At 46.4% G+C, this 23,584-nt stretch overlaps 1 protein-coding gene across 1 annotated transcript in view; it reads right to left on the bottom strand.

Annotated features, from left to right (window-relative positions):
* Positions 1-5,547: 5,547 nt before the first annotated feature.
* LOC309560270 (peptidoglycan recognition protein 1-like) overlaps positions 5,548-23,584 on the bottom strand; it is a 36,331-nt gene continuing 18,294 nt past the window's right edge. The window contains exons 3-4 of the mRNA XM_082263855.1: positions 6,841-6,956; positions 5,548-5,737 (exon numbers count right to left, since the gene is read on the bottom strand). Of these exons, the coding sequence (XP_082119981.1) occupies positions 5,559-5,737; positions 6,841-6,956 (295 nt within the window). The 3' untranslated portion in view covers positions 5,548-5,558. The remainder of the gene's footprint in view (positions 5,738-6,840; positions 6,957-23,584) is intronic.

Genomic DNA, 23,584 nt, shown 5'->3' with positions numbered 1-23,584 from the left:
AGACTGTGCAGAGGTAAGTTGTGTCAGTCTAATTACCTGCTGCGACAGAGCCTGATTGTCGTTTTTCAATTCAGCAAGTGCGTGTATTAACGCAGATACCTGCTGTTTTAATTGTGTCACCTGAGTGGCTACTTCTGCTGAATCCATTTTTTGGGTTCGTTCAATCTGTAACGCTCCTTGCGTTTCTTATAAGGTGTGGATTTTCAGCTGCAGAAGTAGTTCCACGTCAGTAGTCATGTAAGAGATATGCTGAGATACCATTCCCAACCTCAATGACTCATCATGTATGGAAGGTCTTATTTCAGCCAGTAAATACACACAGTAATTAAGCTGGTTCCTAGTGTGACTTTATATACATGTGGTAAGACAATGATAAAGGTCTTAGGGATAGGTTTGAGTGGAAGTGGTAGGTGACAGACACTTGAGGTGAGACAGTGCAGATGGATGCAGGAAGGGTTAGCGATCATGTATGATAACAGATGACAGAGTAGCAGGTGCATACAGGAGAGATCAACCCAGTGCAGGAAATAGTAGCAGTAGCCCCAAGAGCTAGCAATCTAGTTATGCAGATGTAAAAGACAGTCCTTGCTATGCAGAGCTAAATAGTGTAAGCCTAGTACAAGTCTATAGAGATTTCCCCTGTGGGGTACTTAGCACTAATAGCGATAGCCGAAGGATCGCTCAGGAGATGCGGATGATCCAGTAGCAGGATGCAGGGATCAGCGCAGCGAGGTTCGTCAGCGAGGAGAGCTTGCAAGCATGGAAGCTTCAAGCAAGATTAGTATCCAGGTACTGGTGTTTGAACGAACACATGTGAGTGAGAACCGACGCCTTTAAATAGCCATCTAGTCCGGCGCTGAGTGATGACAGCTCCAGTCTTAAAGGTGTATGCGCACCTTTCCAAAAGTAAATGGTAGGGCGCATACACTTGTGGAAAGTGTAATTTAGGGTACCAAAGGTACCGGAACATTACAATGCACTATCACGACTAACTGAAGAAAACTACTTCGAAATCCCTTCCGTTCCTATAATACCTCACAAACGCATTATTGGAGTTGTCCGTTCCTTGAAGGAAGAGGTTTTGCATGGTATAAGTTTGGATTCACCCCCACCACAACTAAATACTGATGCAGAAGGCTTCCTCTACTACAACGACAAACTTTACATACCACCTACCATACGCACCAAGATCTTGGAATTATCGCACGATGTGCCTATGGCAGGACATATGGGTATGACAAAGACTCTTAATCTGATTACCAGGCAATTCTGGTGGCCTGACATGAAAACATCTATACAAAAATTCGTCTCTTCATGCAATGTCTGTGCCAGGTCCAAAATTGACACTACGAGACCATCCGGTCTACTATGCAGTCTACCAATACCCCAAACTCCATGGGAAGTTGTGTCCTTGGACTTTATAGTGGAATTGCCTCCTTCCAAAGGATTTAATACCATCTTAGTGTCAGTGGACCATCTGACAAAAATGGCACATTTCATTGCTATTCGCAGACTACCTTCGTCCAAACAAACGGCAGAACTCCTGATGAAACATGTCTTTAAGTTACATGGTATCCCAAAAACTCTTCTGTCTGACCGTGGATCACAATTTATTTCCACGTTCTGGCAAGAACTATGTCACATACTACGGATCGAGCGGAAGCTCACTTCTCCTTACCATCCGCAGACCAACGGACAGACTGAAAGAGTCAACCAATGCATCGAGCAATATGTACGTTGTTACACTTCTTACCAACAGGATGATTGGGTGGATCTTCTCCCTCTGGCAGAATTTGCCTACAACAACGCAACCCACAGTACGACCAAGCAGAGTCCGTTCTACTTGAACTATGGGTATCATCCCTCTATTCCTCCACCACGCATCCTTCCTTCAAATAACCCAGTAGCCTCAGACTATCTTACCCAAATAAAGGACTCTCTGGGTTTGCTTAATACTACCATTGCACACGCTCATAGTCAACAAAGAAGTACTATGATCTTCGCAGAAGACCTTCTCCTCAGTACGCTATCGGGGACCTCGTTTGGCTCTCAACAAAAAATTTAAGACTGAAAATCCCTAGCAAAAAGCTTGGACCTCTGTACCTTTCCCAATCAAGAAACTTATTGGAAAAGCTGCAGTACAGCTTACATTGCCAATAGACCTCAAAATACATCCCATTTTCCATGTGTCGCTACTGAAGCCCCATGTTCCTGACCAAGGAATAAGGCCTACTATCCCACCTCCTCCTCCTGTACAAGTTGAAGGTGGAGAAGAATATGAGATAAAAGAGATTCTGGATTCTCGTATCCACAGAGGAAGACTTCAGTACTTGGTTCGATGGAAGAACTATGGGCCCCAAGACGACACCTGGCTAAACACCTCTGACATACATGCCTCTAGATTAATCCGCAATTTTCATGCGAAGTACCCAGACAAACCAGCTCCAGAGGCCTTCAGGAGCCGGCCTTAAGGGGGGGGGGGGGTACTGTAATGTTCTGGTACCTTTGGGTACCCTAATTACTCTTTCATAAGTGTATGCGCCCCACCATTCTCTTTTGGTAAGGTGCGCATACACCTTTAAGACTGATGCTGTCATCACTGAGCGCCGGACTGGATGGCTATTTAGATCGCCGGCTCTCACTCACATGTGTTCGTTCAAACTGCTTTGTGCCTTGATGCTAACCTGTCTTGAAGCTCTCATGCTTGCAAGCATACCTCGCTGTCGGAACCACGCTGCGCTGATCCCTGTATCCCGCTACCGGATCATCCGCTCTTGCTGAACCTCTCCTCTGCTACATTGCTATTAGTGATAAGTAGCCCACAGGGGAAACCTCTATAACCTTCATACTAAAGCTTACACTATCTAGCTCTGCATACTAAGGACTATTACTACATCTGCATTATCTAAGATTGCTAGCTCTTGAGCCTACTACCACCTGTTCTTGCACTGGGTTGATCTCTCTTGTATGTCCACCTGCTACTCTGTCATCTGCTACCATACATGATTGCTAAACCTATCTGCATCCCATCTGCTACTATCTTACTTTCAAGAACATTTCCTTTCAAGTGTCTGTCATCTACCATCTCTACCCAACCTGTCTCTTCAGCCTATCATCACTGTGTTACTATATACATAAGTCACTCTAGGAAACATCTTATTGAGTGTGTGTATTTACTTGCTGAATTGAGATCATCCACACATGATGAGTCATTGGGAGTTGGAATTGGTGTCTCAGCGTTTCTCTACATGACTACTGAAGTGGAATATTTCTGCAGCTGAAAATCCACACCATACATAAAACGCAGGAGCGTTACACCCTGGTGGATAACACAGGCTCACCTGGGGAATGGGGTCTAAGCACTAACAAGTCCCCAGGATCACCCCACCAGGAGTTGAGCAAGCTGAGGTCCGGTAGAAGATGTAACAGGAAGAGATCAAGCAGAAGTGTAGTCACTAAACAGGCCAAAGGTCTGAAACGAGTGATTGCAGGTTGGAATCAAGTGGAAGCATAGCTGAGGAACAAGTTGGTGCTTTAAGTGGCCCAGAAGAGGTGCCAGTACTCTATTATAGCCTATAAATTTGTTTTATATCAGGGCCCCCACAGAGCGCACCCCCCCACATCAGGGCCCCCACAGAGCCCCCCATCCCATCCCACATCAGGGTCCCCACAGAGCACCCCCCTCCTCACATTAGGGTCTCCACAGAGCCCCCCCATCCCATCTCACATCAGGGTCCCCACAGAGCACCCCCTCCTCACATTAGGGTCCCCACAGAGCCCCCCCATCCCATCCCACATCAGGGTCCCCACAGAGCACCCCCCCTCCTCACATTAGGGTCCCCACAGAGCCCCCCCAATGTCATCCCATCCCACATCAGGGTCCCCACAGAGCACCCCCCTCCTCACATTAGGGTCCCCACAGAGCCCCCCCATGTCATCCCATCCCACATCAGGGTCCCCACAGAGCACCCCCCTCCTCACATTAGGGTCCCCACAGAGCCCCCCCCATCTCATCCCATCCCACATCAGGGTCCTCAAAACCCCCCCCTCCTCACATCAGGGTCCCCACAGAGCACCCCCCCTCCTCACATTAGGGTCCCCACAGAGCCCCCCCATCCCATATTAGGGTCCCCACAGAGCACCCCCCTCCTCAAATTAGGGTCCCTACAGAGCCCCCCATCCCATCCCACATCAGGGTCCCCACAGAGCACCCCCCTCCTCACATTAGGGTCCCTACAGAGCCCCCCATCCCATCCCACTTCAGGGTCCCCACAGAGCACCCCCCCTCACATTAGGGTCCCCACAGAGTCCCCCATCGATGCCTAACTTGCTGCTACCATTGGTTACCTAAGACTCACTCACTTATAATGTGCTGCTCTGCTGCTACTCACCTGTGCTGTGCTGTGCTGGTGGCAGGGGCCAGGGCGCTGTGGTGACAGGAAGGATGGCAGGGCACTGTGGTGGCACTGGCAGGCCAGGCAGGTGCTCTGGTGGCAGGTGGCAGGCAGCCAGGCACTGTGGGGTGACAAGCAGCGGCAGCCAGGCTTTACTTTCTCCCGGAGCTGGCAGGACACCTGTTCTTCCAAACCGCGCAGGGCACTGCTAGAGGGGGTGGGGGATGGAGCACTGTTTAGGCGCGGAGGAATAAGTTCCTCCTCCGCTGTGAATGCTGGGGCGGCGGGCCGGGCGTATGACGTCACTGATTGCTAGACGCCAAGCGGTAGGCGATCTAGCAACCAGTAATACAGAAGGAAGGAAGCACAGCAGAGGCACGCTAAAATCACGTTCTGGGCGCAGGGAGAGGTGGCGGTACGCTCAAGAGCTTTTTGCGGAAGTGGCGGTACTGAGTACCGGTGCGTACCGGCCCACTTAAAGCACTGGAACAAGTCAAAGGTCAGTAACAAGTAGCAGTGAAGATAAGAACAGGTGCAGGTACGCAAAGGAGCAAGATATCAGCAGGAGAGAGCACAATAACAGGAAGAGCAGAGACATGGCTTAAATCAGGAAGTTCATGGGAGAAGCAAAGAGTTCAAGGTTCACCAGAAACAAGAGACAGGACAAGGTTGTCCAAGGGATTAGGCAGGGAGCTGTTCAACATTTCAGGTGGCACAGCAAGAATAGCTACAGCCAGACACTGCAGAGTTTCCAGGTTCAAACCAATTCCTGAAAAGTGCCATTTTGAATGGCCTCTATGTAGAGTCTCAGTAAGGTGCCACAACTTTCTTGTTTTGTTTAGGAGAGTCTTGAATTCAAGCAGTGAGGCTCTCCATAAATTTAATATATCCAATTCTGGTATGGAACAATTTACGAATGGGGACTCAAAAAGAAGACATAGAATAAAAAAGTTTTTTTTTATTTATATTTTTATTGCTGTTTAATTATGCTTCCCTTTCATGACCTGCCCATGGGTGATATCTGTAAGCAATTTTTATTACACATATGCACAGGCAGGTATAATCTTTGCTGCTACTTCTATGCTTAAAGCCTTGTTTTGATTTATTTAGTTAAATTGCCTGTTGGGATTGTGCAGTAAGAACAGAGCATATTGTTGATCCATCTCAAGCTCTAAAGCGAGGCCATCCTCGAATGACATTGTAGAGGCTATCTCCAGGACAGCTGGTTGATTTCACGTTTCGATGACCCCGCAGTCTATAATCTCTCTTGATGTAATTTCTGGCCACCCCACAATTAATAAGACTTCTGGCAGCCCTCAGGGCTGCACTGTTCGGGGCACGTTCTGCATAGCGGAGACAAAGATAGTCATTAAAATTAATTGACAGCTTTAGTGGAGGAAGCAATTAAAGAATATAAGAAATTAAAACAAATAGGGCTTCTGAAAAGTTTGTTGGCATGTAGAAGTTGTTCTCTTGCAATTAGATACAACTAGGATCTCCTCTGCTTCCAGAAGGAAAGCCCTTTGTTAGCCAGGTTTTTAATAGCATCCTTGCCTATGTGGCAAAGCCCTTGCTCCAGGCAAGATTAGTCACAAGAAGCAATAATATGAAGCTATACATAACCCCACCTCCTTTTGAAGGGAGGGCAGCCATATTGTCAGTGTGTTTTGGAGCTGGTTTGGAAGAGCTGACAGTTCTGTGTAGGCAGAGATAGTGTGCTATACTATGTATTGCAATGGTGGGCTACATATCCTTTGGTAACCCCCTTTGTTCACAGTTCCATAGACTCTTAGGACTACTTTATTTTTGTAACAGGAACAAGTGGGCTTGCTTGCTAGATTCTGCCTTCCCACCCTTTGCAGCTTTTTTTTTGTTTTTCAGTGATTTTTTGGGGTCTATAATTTTTTCTAATTTATTTATTTTTTTGCCGGATTTCAAAATTGTATACAAAATTCAAGGATTGCCTGGTGGGATCCAGAAGGTTCCCACCTATGCTGAATCTGAGCAGATTGACTGGTATGTAATCATTTACATATCATAGGAATTTGAAGTATAGAGGTTGTGGGACTTTAATGGTAATCAATGCAATAATCATGTATACCAAAAATGCACAAAAATATATATATAAAAAATATTAGTTTATTTCCATACAGACTCTTAAAAACATTTATCCAAAATTTTTCAATTTGTCTACTACTCAATAATCTACATATCATAATTACATTGCACATGAAGGCCAGTAGGGGACCAAAACAGAAAATCTGAGGAGACAATCAGGTCTGCCCCAGTGCCCCCCCCCCCCCCCCCAGTAACAGGGTGCAACAACAAGTGGGCACCACTAAGTGATTTACAAAAACAAGCAAAGACTCATTCCTCACTATTTAAACAGCCTACAGGAAATAACTCCCCATTTGGTCCTCTAATGATGTTCTGCACCATTACTTACTTGTAAATGTTCCCATGAAGCAGATACCAATGTTATGGTTATAAGATTTAGCATGAGCTCCTTGAGTTGTCCAGCCACGACCTTCGTACACAGTTCCATCCTCTCCAATGAGGAAGCTGTGGAAAATAATTAGAGATCATCAGTTACCAAAACAATAACCCATCATTTATTTAGGTACAGCAAAGGATATCTCAGTTGCACTGTGAGGCCTTTAAAAACAGCAACAGGAGAACATATCAGGGACTCAAATATTCCACAAACGACTCATCCCTCTAATGTCTGTAGGCATTTTTTGAACTAGCATGGTGGAGATTATACTTTATTCTGTTGAATTAAAAGGGGGTAAAGTAAAAGCCAGATTTTTGTCTAAGCAACTTTCCTGGATTTACCATCTGGGCATTAGAAAGCCAGAAGGTCTTAATTATATTTCTACTGTATGTATTTTAGTATAAAGAGGTTCACTCTCTTAGAATTATATGGGAAGTATTAAGCTATCGTAAGGATGTGCTGATTCATCTTTATTTGGTTTTTAGTGTTTCTGGTGTGGAAAGTACACCTCCATTGGAGAGCAGATTGATCCCAGAGAGAGGGATCCAGGGTAATTGTTCTGTAGTCCCAAAGCTGACCATACGCTGCTCAAATTTCGATTGGTTCCTAATGAACTAGCCAAAATTTGCTTATTCAGCAGCCCTGTCAAATGCCTCCTGCTAAACATCATTTGACTGAAAAATGAAACAGAGTCAGGCAGAAAATTGTCAGCCCAAAAACAGCTGCATCCAGTCAGATGCAGTGGCTGTTCGGGTATTTCGACAGCGCCGCCTGTCAAAATAGAGGGCTGCACCAAAAGTAATGCAAAAGTGGGCATTACTTTTTTATAAAGTTATATAAGTCATTTTCATTTTACATGTTGTTAGAGTAACTCTTCCTCTATAGCAGCGTTTCTCAACCTTTTTTAAGTCAAGATCCCCTTAAAAAATATGGACAATCTCGAGGCACCCTTTAAAAATAATGGATAGTCTCGATGCACTCTTTACAAATTATGGACAGTCTAGAGGCATCCCATTCTAAAATGTAAAATCTATTGTAATAGTTTTACATAATGCAGCAACATCCACTAGTCCAAGTAGGCACATACACTTTTCCAAACTTGTTCTGACTAGTATTCTGATGTAGCACCGTCCTAGCTAGGTGCTGGAAGAGAGTATTGTTTTTGGGTCTTTTTGCTTACCTGGAAGATTGCCAAGTAAATTTATAGTGCTCTCTGCCTACCAGGGAGCAGGATCCATTGGTAGGGTCTGCTTATGGTGCAGCTCAGCTTGTCTGAATGTTTCACACTGATCCAATAAAAAGGCATATTGGACAGTGGGAGGAAAACTGACAAGTGAGGGCACAGGCATTGTTATAGCCCTGGTGATTGGCAGAGGAAAATGCATTGGTGCATGCTGGGTGACTGTATAAATGCCAGGAGCCCATGTGCTCAGGGTCTTTCGGCTGGATAGCGGAGTCCCGGAGGGAGGGGCGGCTGCCTCCTCCTCTGTAGAAGCTTCCATGCAGCCTCAGGTAGTCGACCCGAAGGCCTGAAAGTCAGATAGGAGCTGATGCAACCCAGATGTCCTGCAGAGCTGACTGGAAGCGAGACACTGGAAAGGATCTGAATCTGCCTAAAGTGAGTACAGATCTGTGTCATGGGGCCTGTAGTGTGAGGGCCATCCCTTCAGTAGAAGAGTCAAAGGATGGGTGTCAGTCAAGGGGATGCTAGAGAGTGTCCTGAAGATAAAGTAGTTGCATCAAGTCTGCTGCTAGAGAGAGCAAAAAGACCTAATTTCTCCATACAAGCGGTAGTCTGGTAAAAAGCAGTGTGTCTGCTTCCACAAGTAATCGGGTGAGGCTAAGTAAGAGTTGTCCCTATCTACTGTAAATAGTTCTGTTGTAGTATCCCACTATTCCTTTCTCCCATCCAAGTTCCACAATATATATAAAAACCAAATACCCTGGACTGTTTAATGAGAAACGTGCAAACGGGAGTAAGGGGGGGATAAGTGAAAAACCCCCAGCAACTGTCTGCAGGTAATCAGAGGGAGGCCTAAGAAGTCAACACACAGCAAGCCCTACGGGGACAGTGCTACACCAATGTTTCTCTTCTCCCTCAGTTTTTCTCCATCACTCAGATAATGTGACCCAAGGCTGATGGAGAGGAGCAGGGGAGGGTCAAACATGGATGCTATGCAGTCAATTGACATCCTCCTTATTAACCGCTTGCCGACCGCCGCAAGTAAATTTACTGCGGCGGTCAGCCCCTGCCAGGCAGAGTGACGTTAATTAACGTCACTAGCCTGGGAGGGTCTGGGGAGCGAGCGAGCCCGCGCCCGCGGAGGCGCGCTCCCGCTCGGTCACGGACCCCCCCGCGCGTGTGACCGGCGGACCCGATGTCCACCGGCCGCTCTGCGATCGGCGGGGGAGAGGGAGAAAGTCAGGCAGCTTGTGTAAACAAGCTGCCTGTCATTCTCCTCGGTGTAAAGACACTGATCACACGGATCTACTATGTAGATCCGTTGATCAGTGTCCTTACAGCTCAAGCCACAGCCAATCACAGTAGAAAGCACGCCCCTAGGGACACACACAGCCCCTCCCTCCCAAATAAAGTTAACCCCTTCACTACCAGTGTATTTTTACAGTAACAGTGCATACGTATAGTACTGATTACTAGGGTTGAGCGGACACCTAGATGTCCGTGTTCGACGGGTTCGGCCGAACTTTAAAAAAAAGTCCGGGTCCGTGTCCCGGACTTTTACCGAACTTTTCCCGGACACCGAACCCCATTGAAGTCAATGGGGACCCGAACTTTAAGGCACTAAAATGGCTCTAAAACACCAAAGGAAAGGGCTAGAGTGCTGCAAATGGCAGCAAAACGTAATTAAGAGCATGGCAAGTGCTCTGCAAACAAATGTGGATAGGGAAATAACTTAAAACAACAAAAAAAAACAGAAAAATAAAACAATGTTCTTCTTCATCTCTGAAGGACGAGGCCCATATGGAGTAGGAGGGAGGTTGAGGTGGTGGTGGATGTGGCGGTGACATAGGCGTGCGCACAGGGTGTGCTGGGTGTGCCTGGGCACACCCTAATCACCTAGGGCACATAGCATTGCCAGTGAGGAGATGGGAAAGATCTCCCTGGGACCTGCTCTGCTCTATTTCTCCTTGCCTACAGGTACATGGCCCCGATACATTACTCTCCCTGCTGGCAAACACATGCATGTGTATTTCAACTTTGGGGTGCACACCTTAATGCAATAGGCTGCGCACACCTATGGGCGGTGTAGGTGGAAGCGGCGGTGGAGGAGGACCAGGGCCGGATTAACAGCATCATGGGCTTGGTGCTGAGGATTTTGAAGGGCCTTAAGGGCCGTGCCTTGCCATGCACCCAGAGGAGGAAGGGTGCAGCCATGCATGCCTAATTCAACATGGGATGCTGTCTCTGAAGCCCATAAACACATCCATGCATCGCCAACTGTCCCTCCTTGTCCGGCCTTCACGCTGTGTGGGGAGGTTCTGAGGGTGCTGCCTGGGGAAGCGAGCATAGAAGCCAGACTTCTGTGTTTACAAGTGACAGAAGAGCGGTAACAGTGAATATGGCCAACCCGGGGCCTATATAAAAGGTAGGGGCCTGGAGCTGCAGCTCCAATAGCCCCTACATTAATCTGGCCCTGAGGAGGAGGACGAGGTAGCCAACACTGCTTCTTTTCAAAAATTTTAAATGAGGGTACACCCCAAAAGAGTGAGAAAGAGCAAAAATGGAACAATGGGTGGGTAAGGTCGGTATCCATTGCTATTCTGCATAAGGTACGGAAAAGTCCCGTGGGATCCATGCCTGGTTCATTTTAATGAACGTGAGCTTGTCCACATTGTCTCTGGACAGGCGGCTGCGCTTGTCTGTTATAACGCCCCCAGCCGTGCTAAATACCCGTTCAGATAATACACTGGCTGCAGGGCACGCCAGCACCTCCAAGGCGTAAAGGGCAAGCTCAGGCCATGTGCCCAATTTGGAGACCCAGAAGTTGAAGGGGGCAGACCCGTCATTCACTACATGTAGGCGTGTGCACACATACTGCTCCACCATGTTGGTAAAATGCTGCCTCCTGCTAAGACGTTCCATCTGAGCTGCTGGTGCTGCTGTTTGTTGTGGCGTGCTGACAAAGCTTTTCCACATTTCGGCCATGCTAACCCTGCCTTCTGAGGTGCTGGCGGTGCCCTGGTTGCGTTGGCGACCTCCTCCTCCTCCTCCTCTGCCTTGTGCTTCCACTGTGGCCCCGCTGTCAGATGGGAATGCCAGCAGCATGGCGTCTACCAGCGTGCGCTTGTACTCGCGCATCTTGCGATCGCGCTCCAGTGAGTGAATTAAGGACGGTACGTTGTCCTTGTAACGGGGATCCAGCAGCGTGGCCACCCAGTAATCAGCACAAGTTAGAATGTGGGCAACTCGGCGGTCGTTGTGGAGACACTGCAGCATGTAATCGCTCATGTGTGCCAGGCTGCCCAGAGGCAACGAAAGGCTGTCCTCTGTGGGAGGTGTATCGTCCGTGTCCTCTGTATCCCCCCAGCCACGCACCAGTGATGGCCATGAGCTGGCCTGGGTGCCACCCTGCTGTGAACATGGTTCCATCTCCTCCTCCAGCTCCTCCTCCTCCTCATCCTCCTCATCCTCCAGAACTGTGCCCCTGCTGGACAATTGCGTCCCTGGCGTTTGCGTGTGCAGGAACCCACCCTCGGAGCCCCTTGCGAATGACTGCCCTGAAAGCCTTGGAAATGTTACCTCTTCATCCTCCTCCTCCTCCTCATCCTGTGCCACATCCTCTTCCATCATCGCCCGAATTGTTTTTTCAAGGAGGCATAGAAGTGGGATAGTTAAGCTGAGAACGGCGTCATTGCCACTGGCCATGTTGGTGGAGTACTCAAAACAGCGCAACAAGGCACACAGGTCTCGCATGGAGGCCCAGTTATTGGTGGTGAAGTGGTGCTGTTCCGCAGAGCGACTCACGCGTGCGTGCTGCAGCTGAAACTCCACTATGGCCTGCTGCTGCTCGCACAGTCTTTCCAGCATGTGCAAGGTGGAGTTCCACCTTGTGGGCACGTCACATATGAGGCGGTGAGCGGGAAGGCCGAAGTTACGCTGCAGCGCTGCCAGGCGAGCAGCAGCAGGGTGAGAACGCCGAAAGTGCGCACAAACGGCCCGCACTTTCTGCAGCAGCTCTGACATATCGGGGTAGTTTTTAAGGAACCTCTGCACCACCAAATTCAGCACATGCGCCAGGCAAGGGATGTGCGTCAAACCGGCTAGGCCCAGAGCTGCTATGAGATTTCGCCCGTTATCGCACACCACCAGGCCGGGCTTGAGGCTCGCTGGCAGCAACCACTCATTTGTCTGCTGTTCCATGCTCCTCCACAACTCCTGCGCGGTGTGTGGTTTGTCCCCCAAACAGGCAAGTTGTAAAACTGCCTGCTGTCGTTTACCCCTGGCCGTGCTGAAGTTGGTGGTGAAGGTGTTACGCTGTCCGGATGAGGAGGCGGTAGAGGATGAGGAAGCGGAGTAGGAGGAGTTAGGAACAGGAGGCAAACTGAAGCGCCCTGCAATCCTCGGTGGTGGAAGGACATGCGCCAAATTGCTATCCGCCTCAGGCCCATCCGCCACTGCATTTACCCAGTGTGCCGTTAGGGAGATATAACGCCCCTGACCGTGCTTACTGGTCCACGTATCCGTAGTTAGGTGGACCTTGGCACAGATGGCGTTGCGCAGTGCACACCTGATATTTTCCCCCACTTGGTTGTGCAGGGAAGGGATGGCTTGCCTGGAAAAGTAGTGGCGGCTGGGCACGACGTACTGTGGGACAGCCACCGACATAAGGTTTTTAAAACTGTGCGTCTCCACCAGACGGAATGACAGCATTTCAAAGGCCAATAATTTTGAAATGCTGGCATTCAGGGCCAGGGATCGCGGGTGGGTAGGGGGGTACTTCCTCTTCCTCTCAAGTGTTTGGGAGATGGAAAGCTGAACGCTTCCACGGGACATTGTGGAGATGGTTGTTGGTGACCCAGGTGGTGGTGTTGCTGACAGATCGTCTGTTTGCGGGGTGGCAGGTGCCGGTATCACTACAGATGTGGCTGGAGCGGCCGAGACTGCAGCAGAAGAGGAAGCAGGATGAGCCAGAGACGTTTCTTGGTTTTGAAGGTGTGTACTCCACTGCAGCTCGTGCTTTGCACTTAGATGCCTGATCATGCAGGTTGTGCTCAGGTTGAGAAGGTTTATGCCTCGCTTCAAGCTCTGATTGCACAGGGTGCAAACCACTCGTGTCCTGTCATCAGCACATTTTCTAAAGAACTTCCACGCTAGAGAACTCCTTTGAGCTGACTTTGGTGCGCTCGTTCCCTTGCTGCGTTGGGCAGTAGCGGGCGTAGTGTCTAGGGCACGGCCGCTCCGCTTCTGCACCCTGCTCCCTCTTCTGCTGTGCTGGTGGCTCTGTGCGACCACCGCCTCTTCCTCCAAACTACTCAGGTCACCTGCATGACGTTCATTCCATGTGGGGTCGAGGACCTCATCGTCCTCCACATCATCTTCCACCCAGTCTTCACCCCTGCCCTCCTTGTCGGTCTCCACAATGCTGAACGCCGCAGCAGTTGGCACCTGCGTTTCGTCATCATCGGAGACGTGCTGCGATGATCCTTGCATGTACTCATCTTGAGAAATAAGTGGTTGGGCATCGCTGCACTCAATCTCTTCCACTTCTGGGGCAGGGCTAGGTGGATGGCCCTGGGAAACCCTGCTGACAGAGTCCTCAAAAAGAATAAGAGACTGCTGTATGGCTTGGGGCTCAGACTGCTGGCCTGATTTGCAAGGGGGTGAGGTGAAAGACGGTTGGACATTGGCTGCAGGTGCCAACTCTGACCTTTCTGCAGTAGACTGGGTGGGAGACAATGTGAAGGAACTGGAGGCACTGTCAGCAGCAAACCAATCTACTATCGCCTCAACTTGTTCTGGCCTCATCACTTCTAGGGGCGTTTGATGCCCTACCAAATACTGATGCAGGTTCTGTCGCCTACTCACACTTGAGGAAGGTGTTTCACTTGTGCGTGTAGCTGGCACAGATCGACCACGTCCTCTCCTTGCAACAGGAGCTCTACCAGCAGCACCACGACCCAGGCCACGGCCCTTATTTGACGGTCTCCTCATATTTCTGTAATTTAAGATCTTGCCCTAGAAAGGTTTTTATTGAATAGCGGAATAGGAAATATGATCCAAAAAAGTGTATGTATCTCGCACGTACAAAACCACACTAGGCCCCAATTACTATTTTTTCTACCCCTAAAAGGATGGATGAGGAGTAGGAGGAGTATGGAACAGAAAGCACCCTCAAATCTTCAGAAGTATGAGATGAACCCCAAAAACTTGGAAAGGTGGATCTCACACGTACCGACACAGACTATCCCGCAATTCAATTGATCCTCAAAGGTTTTTATTGAATAGCGGAATAGGAAATATGATCAAAAAAAGTGTATGTATCTCGCACGTACACAACCACACTAGGCCCCAATTACTATTGTTTGTACCCCTAAAAGGATGGATGAGGAGTAGGAGGAGGAGTATGGAACAGGCAGCACCCTCAAATCTTCAGAAGTATGAGATGAACCCCAAAAACTTGGAAAGGTGGATCTCACACGTACCGACACAGACTATCCCGCAATTCAATTGATCCTCAAAGGTTTTTATTGAATAGCGGAATAGGAAATATGATCAAAAAAAGTGTATGTATCTCGCATGTACACAACCACACTAGGCCCCAATTACTATTGTTTGTACCCCTAAAAGGATGGTTGAGCAGTAGGAGCAGGAGTATGGAACAGGCAGCACCCTCAAATCTTCAGAAGTATGAGATGAACCCCAACAACTTGGAAAGGTGGATCTCACACGTACCGACACAGACTATCTCGCAATTGAATTGATCCCCAAAGGTTTTAATTGAATAGCGGAATAGAAAATATGATCAAAAAGAAAGTGTATGTATCTCGCACGTACACCACCACACTAGGCCCCAACTACTATTGTTTGTACCCCTAAAAGGATGGTTGAGCAGTAGGAGGAGGAGTATGGAACAGGCAGCACCCTCAAATCTTCAGTAGTATGAGATGAACCCCAAAAACTTGGAAAGGTGGATCTCTCTCACACGTACCAACACAGACTATCCCCCAATTTAACTGATCCCCAAAGGTTTTTGATTAAATAGCGGAATAGAAAATATGATCCAAAAAAAGTGTATGTATATCACACGTACACAACCACACTGGGCCCCAATTACTATTGTTTGTACCCCTAAAAGGCTAGATGAGGAGTAGGGGGAGTATGGAACAGGCAGCACCCTCAAACCTTCAGAAGTATGAGATGAACCCCAACAACTTGGAAAGGTGGATCTCTCTCACACGTACCAACACAGACTATCCCCCAATTTAACTGATCCCCAAAGGTTTTTGATTAAATAGCGGAATAGAAAATATGATCCAAAAAAAGTGTATGTATATCACACGTACACAACCACACTGGGCCCCAATTACTATTGTTTGTACCCCTAAAAGGCTAGATGAGGAGTAGGGGGAGTATGGAACAGGCAGCACCCTCAAACCTTCAGAAGTATGAGATGAACCCCAACAACTTGGAAAGGTGGATCTCTCTCACACGTACCAACACAGACTATCCCCCAATTTAACTGATCCCCAAAGGTTTTTGATTAAATAGCGGAATAGAAAATATGATCCAAAAAAAGTGTATGTATATCACACGTACACAACCACACTAGGCCCCAATTACTATTGTTTGTACCCCTAAAAGGCTAGATGAGGAGTAGGGGGAGTATGGAACAGGCAGCACCCTCAAACCTTCAGAAGTATGAGATGAACCCCAACAACTTGGAAAGGTGGATCTCTCTCACACGTACCAACACAGACTATCCCCCAATTTAACTGATCCCCAAAGGTTTTTGATTAAATAGCGGAATAGAAAATATGATCCAAAAAAAGTGTATGTATATCACACGTACACAACCACACTAGGCCCCAATTACTATTGTTTGTACCCCTAAAAGGCTAGGAGTAGGGGGAGTATGGAACAGGCAGCACCCTCAAACCTTCAGAAGTATGAGATGAACCCCAACAACTTGGAAAGGTGGATCTCTCTCACACGTACCAACACAGACTATCCCCCAATTTAACTGATCCCCAAAGGTTTTTGATTAAATAGCGGAATAGAAAATATGATCCAAAAAAAGTGTATGTATATCACACGTACACAACCACACTAGGCCCCAATTACTATTGTTTGTACCCCTAAAAGGCTAGGAGTAGGGGGAGTATGGAACAGGCAGCACCCTCAGACCTTCAGAAGTATGAGATGAACCCCAACAACTTGGAAAGGTGGATCTCTCTCACACGTACCAACACAGACTATCCCCCAATTTAACTGATCCCCAAAGGTTTTTGATTAAATAGCGGAATAGAAAATATGATCCAAAAAAAGTGTATGTATATCACACGTACACAACCACACTAGGCCCCAATTACTATTGTTTGTACCCCTAAAAGGCTAGATGAGGAGTAGGGGGAGTATGGAACAGGCAGCACCCTCAAACCTTCAGAAGTATGAGATGAACCCCAACAACTTGGAAAGGTGGATCTCTCTCACACGTACCAACACAGACTATCCCCCAATTTAACTGATCCCCAAAGGTTTTTGATTAAATAGCGGAATAGAAAATATGATCCAAAAAAAGTGTATGTATATCACACGTACACAACCACACTAGGCCCCAATTACTATTGTTTGTACCCCTAAAAGGCTAGGAGTAGGGGGAGTATGGAACAGGCAGCACCCTCAAACCTTCAGAAGTATGAGATGAACCCCAACAACTTGGAAAGGTGGATCTCTCTCACACGTACCAACACAGACTATCCCCCAATTTAACTGATCCCCAAAGGTTTTTGATTAAATAGCGGAATAGAAAATATGATCCAAAAAAAGTGTATGTATATCACACGTACACAACCACACTAGGCCCCAATTACTATTGTTTGTACCCCTAAAAGGCTAGGAGTAGGGGGAGTATGGAACAGGCAGCACCCTCAAACCTTCAGAAGTATGAGATGAACCCCAACAACTTGGAAAGGTGGATCTCTCTCACACGTACCAACACAGACTATCCCCCAATTTAACTGATCCCCAAAGGTTTTTGATTAAATAGCGGAATAGAAAATATGATCCAAAAAAAGTGTATGTATATCACACGTACACAACCACACTGGGCCCCAATTACTATTGTTTGTACCCCTAAAAGGCTAGATGAGGAGTAGGGGGAGTATGGAACAGGCAGCACCCTCAAACCTTCAGAAGTATGAGATGAACCCCAACAACTTGGAAAGGTGGATCTCTCTCACACGTACAAACACAGACTATCCCCCAATTTAACTGATCCCCAAAGGTTTTTGATTAAATAGCGGAATAGAAAATATGATCCAAAAAAAGTGTATGTATATCACACGTACACAACCACACTAGGCCCCAATTACTATTGTTTGTACCCCTAAAAGGCTAGGAGTAGGGGGAGTATGGAACAGGCAGCACCCTCAAACCTTCAGAAGTATGAGATGAACCCCAACAACTTGGAAAGGTGGATCTCTCTCACACGTACCAACACAGACTATCCCCCAATTTAACTGATCCCCAAAGGTTTTTGATTAAATAGCGGAATAGAAAATATGATCCAAAAAAAGTGTATGTATATCACACGTACACAACCACACTGGGCCCCAATTACTATTGTTTGTACCCCTAAAAGGCTAGATGAGGAGTAGGGGGAGTATGGAACAGGCAGCACCCTCAAACCTTCAGAAGTATGAGATGAACCCCAACAACTTGGAAAGGTGGATCTCTCTCACACGTACCAACACAGACTATCCCCCAATTTAACTGATCCCCAAAGGTTTTTGATTAAATAGCGGAATAGAAAATATGATCCAAAAAAAGTGTATGTATATCACACGTACACAACCACACTAGGCCCCAATTACTATTGTTTGTACCCCTAAAAGGCTAGGAGTAGGGGGAGTATGGAACAGGCAGCACCCTCAAACCTTCAGAAGTATGAGATGAACCCCAACAACTTGGAAAGGTGGATCTCTCTCACACGTACCAACACAGACTATCCCCCAATTTAACTGATCCCCAAAGGTTTTTGATTAAATAGCGGAATAGAAAATATGATCCAAAAAAAGTGTATGTATATCACACGTACACAACCACACTAGGCCCCAATTACTATTGTTTGTACCCCTAAAAGGCTAGGAGTAGGGGGAGTATGGAACAGGCAGCACCCTCAAACCTTCAGAAGTATGAGATGAACCCCAACAACTTGGAAAGGTGGATCTCTCTCACACGTACCAACACAGACTATCCCCCAATTTAACTGATCCCCAAAGGTTTTTGATTAAATAGCGGAATAGAAAATTTGATCCAAAAAAAGTGTATGTATATCACACGTACACAACCACACTGGGCCCCAATTACTATTGTTTGTACCCCTAAAAGGCTAGATGAGGAGTAGGGGGAGTATGGAACAGGCAGCACCCTCAAACCTTCAGAAGTATGAGATGAACCCCAACAACTTGGAAAGGTGGATCTCTCTCACACGTACCAACACAGACTATCCCCCAATTTAACTGATCCCCAAAGGTTTTTGATTAAATAGCGGAATAGAAAATATGATCCAAAAAAAGTGTATGTATATCACACGTACACAACCACACTAGGCCCCAATTACTATTGTTTGTACCCCTAAAAGGCTAGGAGTAGGGGGAGTATGGAACAGGCAGCACCCTCAAACCTTCAGAAGTATGAGATGAACCCCAACAACTTGGAAAGGTGGATCTCTCTCACACGTACCAACACAGACTATCCCCCAATTTAACTGATCCCCAAAGGTTTTTGATTAAATAGCGGAATAGAAAATATGATCCAAAAAAAGTGTATGTATATCACACGTACACAACCACACTAGGCCCCAATTACTATTGTTTGTACCCCTAAAAGGCTAGGAGTAGGGGGAGTATGGAACAGGCAGCACCCTCAAACCTTCAGAAGTATGAGATGAACCCCAACAACTTGGAAAGGTGGATCTCTCTCACACGTACCAACACAGACTATCCCCCAATTTAACTGATCCCCAAAGGTTTTTGATTAAATAGCGGAATAGAAAATATGATCCAAAAAAAGTGTATGTATATCACACGTACACAACCACACTGGGCCCCAATTACTATTGTTTGTACCCCTAAAAGGCTAGATGAGGAGTAGGGGGAGTATGGAACAGGCAGCACCCTCAAACCTTCAGAAGTATGAGATGAACCCCAACAACTTGGAAAGGTGGATCTCTCTCACACGTACCAACACAGACTATCCCCCAATTTAACTGATCCCCAAAGGTTTTTGATTAAATAGCGGAATAGAAAATATGATCCAAAAAAAGTGTATGTATATCACACGTACACAACCACACTAGGCCCCAATTACTATTGTTTGTACCCCTAAAAGGCTAGGAGTAGGGGGAGTATGGAACAGGCAGCACCCTCAAACCTTCAGAAGTATGAGATGAACCCCAACAACTTGGAAAGGTGGATCTCTCTCACACGTACCAACACAGACTATCCCCCAATTTAACTGATCCCCAAAGGTTTTTGATTAAATAGCGGAATAGAAAATATGATCCAAAAAAAGTGTATGTATATCACACGTACACAACCACACTAGGCCCCAATTACTATTGTTTGTACCCCTAAAAGGCTAGGAGTAGGGGGAGTATGGAACAGGCAGCACCCTCAAACCTTCAGAAGTATGAGATGAACCCCAACAACTTGGAAAGGTGGATCTCTTTCACACGTACCAACACAGACTATCCCCCAATTTAACTGATCCCCAAAGGTTTTTGATTAAATAGCGGAATAGAAAATATGATCCAAAAAAAGTGTATGTATATCACACGTACACAACCACACTGGGCCCCAATTACTATTGTTTGTACCCCTAAAAGGCTAGATGAGGAGTAGGGGGAGTATGGAACAGGCAGCACCCTCAAACCTTCAGAAGTATGAGATGAACCCCAACAACTTGGAAAGGTGGATCTCTCTCACACGTACCAACACAGACTATCCCCCAATTTAACTGATCCCCAAAGGTTTTTGATTAAATAGCGGAATAGAAAATATGATCCAAAAAAAGTGTATGTATATCACACGTACACAACCACACTAGGCCCCAATTACTATTGTTTGTACCCCTAAAAGGCTAGGAGTAGGGGGAGTATGGAACAGGCAGCACCCTCAAACCTTCAGAAGTATGAGATGAACCCCAACAACTTGGAAAGGTGGATCTCTCTCACACGTACCAACACAGACTATCCCCCAATTTAACTGATCCCCAAAGGTTTTTGATTAAATAGCGGAATAGAAAATATGATCCAAAAAAAGTGTATGTATATCACACGTACACAACCACACTAGGCCCCAATTACTATTGTTTGTACCCCTAAAAGGCTAGATGAGGAGTAGGGGGGGTATGGAACAGGCAGCACCCTCAAACCTTCAGAAGTATGAGATGAACCCCAACAACTTGGAAAGGTGGATCTCTCTCACACGTACCAACACAGACTATCCCCCAATTTAACTGATCCCCAAAGGTTTTTGATTAAATAGCGGAATAGAAAATATGATCCAAAAAAAGTGTATGTATATCACACGTACACAACCACACTAGGCCCCAATTACTATTGTTTGTACCCCTAAAAGGCTAGATGAGGAGTAGGGGGGGTATGGAACAGGCAGCACCCTCAAACCTTCAGAAGTATGAGATGAACCCCAACAACTTGGAAAGGTGGATCTCTCTCACACGTACCAACACAGACTATCCCCCAATTTAACTGATCCCCAAAGGTTTTTGATTAAATAGCGGAATAGAAAATATGATCCAAAAAAAGTGTATGTATATCACACGTACACAACCACACTAGGCCCCAATTACTATTGTTTGTACCCCTAAAAGGCTAGATGAGGAGTAGGGGGGGTATGGAACAGGCAGCACCCTCAAACCTTCAGAAGTATGAGATGAACCCCAACAACTTGGAAAGGTGGATCTCTCTCACACGTACCAACACAGACTATCCCCCAATTTAACTGATCCCCAAAGGTTTTTGATTAAATAGCGGAATAGAAAATATGATCCAAAAAAAGTGTATGTATATCACACGTACACAACCACACTAGGCCCCAATTACTATTGTTTGTACCCCTAAAAGGCTAGATGAGGAGTAGGGGGGGTATGGAACAGGCAGCACCCTCAAACCCTCAGAAGTATGAGATGAACCCCAACAACTTGGAAAGGTGGATCTCTCTCACACGTACCAACACAGACTATCCCCCAATTTAACTGATCCCCAAAGGTTTTTGATTAAATAGCGGAATAGAAAATATGATCCAAAAAAAGTGTATGTATATCACACGTACACAACCACACTAGGCCCCAATTACTATTGTTTGTACCCCTAAAAGGCTAGGAGTAGGGGGAGTATGGAACAGGCAGCACCCTCAAACCTTCAGAAGTATGAGATGAACCCCAACAACTTGGAAAGGTGGATCTCTCTCACACGTACCAACACAGACTATCCCCCAATTTAACTGATCCCCAAAGGTTTTTGATTAAATAGCGGAATAGAAAATATGATCCAAAAAAAGTGTATGTATATCACACGTACACAACCACACTAGGCCCCAATTACTATTGTTTGTACCCCTAAAAGGCTAGGAGTAGGGGGAGTATGGAACAGGCAGCACCCTCAAACCTTCAGAAGTATGAGATGAACCCCAACAACTTGGAAAGGTGGATCTCTCTCACACGTACCAACACAGACTATCCCCCAATTTAACTGATCCCCAAAGGTTTTTGATTAAATAGCGGAATAGAAAATATGATCCAAAAAAAGTGTATGTATATCACACGTACACAACCACACTGGGCCCCAATTACTATTGTTTGTACCCCTAAAAGGCTAGATGAGGAGTAGGGGGAGTATGGAACAGGCAGCACCCTCAAACCTTCAGAAGTATGAGATGAACCCCAACAACTTGGAAAGGTGGATCTCTCTCACACGTACCAACACAGACTATCCCCCAATTTAACTGATCCCCAAAGGTTTTTGATTAAATAGCGGAATAGAAAATATGATCCAAAAAAAGTGTATGTATATCACACGTACACAACCACACTAGGCCCCAATTACTATTGTTTGTACCCCTAAAAGGCTAGGAGTAGGGGGAGTATGGAACAGGCAGCACCCTCAAACCTTCAGAAGTATGAGATGAACCCCAACAACTTGGAAAGGTGGATCTCTCTCACACGTACCAACACAGACTATCCCCCAATTTAACTGATCCCCAAAGGTTTTTGATTAAATAGCGGAATAGAAAATATGATCCAAAAAAAGTGTATGTATATCACACGTACACAACCACACTGGGCCCCAATTACTATTGTTTGTACCCCTAAAAGGCTAGATGAGGAGTAGGGGGAGTATGGAACAGGCAGCACCCTCAAACCTTCAGAAGTATGAGATGAACCCCAACAACTTGGAAAGGTGGATCTCTCTCACACGTACCAACACAGACTATCCCCCAATTTAACTGATCCCCAAAGGTTTTTGATTAAATAGCGGAATAGAAAATATGATCCAAAAAAAGTGTATGTATATCACACGTACACAACCACACTAGGCCCCAATTACTATTGTTTGTACCCCTAAAAGGCTAGGAGTAGGGGGAGTATGGAACAGGCAGCACCCTCAAACCTTCAGAAGTATGAGATGAACCCCAACAACTTGGAAAGGTGGATCTCTCTCACACGTACCAACACAGACTATCCCCCAATTTAACTGATCCCCAAAGGTTTTTGATTAAATAGCGGAATAGAAAATATGATCCAAAAAAAGTGTATGTATATCACACGTACACAACCACACTAGGCCCCAATTACTATTGTTTGTACCCCTAAAAGGCTAGGAGTAGGGGGGAGTATGGAACAGGCAGCACCCTCAGACCTTCAGAAGTATGAGATGAACCCCAACAACTTGGAAAGGTGGATCTCTCTCACACGTACCAACACAGACTATCCCCCAATTTAACTGATCCCCAAAGGTTTTTGATTAAATAGCGGAATAGAAAATATGATCCAAAAAAAGTGTATGTATATCACACGTACACAACCACACTGGGCCCCAATTACTATTGTTTGTACCCCTAAAAGGCTAGATGAGGAGTAGGGGGAGTATGGAACAGGCAGCACCCTCAAACCTTCAGAAGTATGAGATGAACCCCAACAACTTGGAAAGGTGGATCTCTCTCACACGTACCAACACAGACTATCCCCCAATTTAACTGATCCCCAAAGGTTTTTGATTAAATAGCGGAATAGAAAATATGATCCAAAAAAAGTGTATGTATATCACACGTACACAACCACACTAGGCCCCAATTACTATTGTTTGTACCCCTAAAAGGCTAGGAGTAGGGGGAGTATGGAACAGGCAGCACCCTCAAACCTTCAGAAGTATGAGATGAACCCCAACAACTTGGAAAGGTGGATCTCTCTCACACGTACCAACACAGACTA

Source organism: Pelophylax lessonae, assembly GCF_965119305.1.
Source record: "Pelophylax lessonae genome assembly, chromosome: 7".
NCBI classification, from domain to species: Eukaryota; Metazoa; Chordata; class Amphibia; order Anura; family Ranidae; genus Pelophylax; species Pelophylax lessonae.
This window is presented reverse-complemented; position numbering and strand designations above follow the sequence as displayed.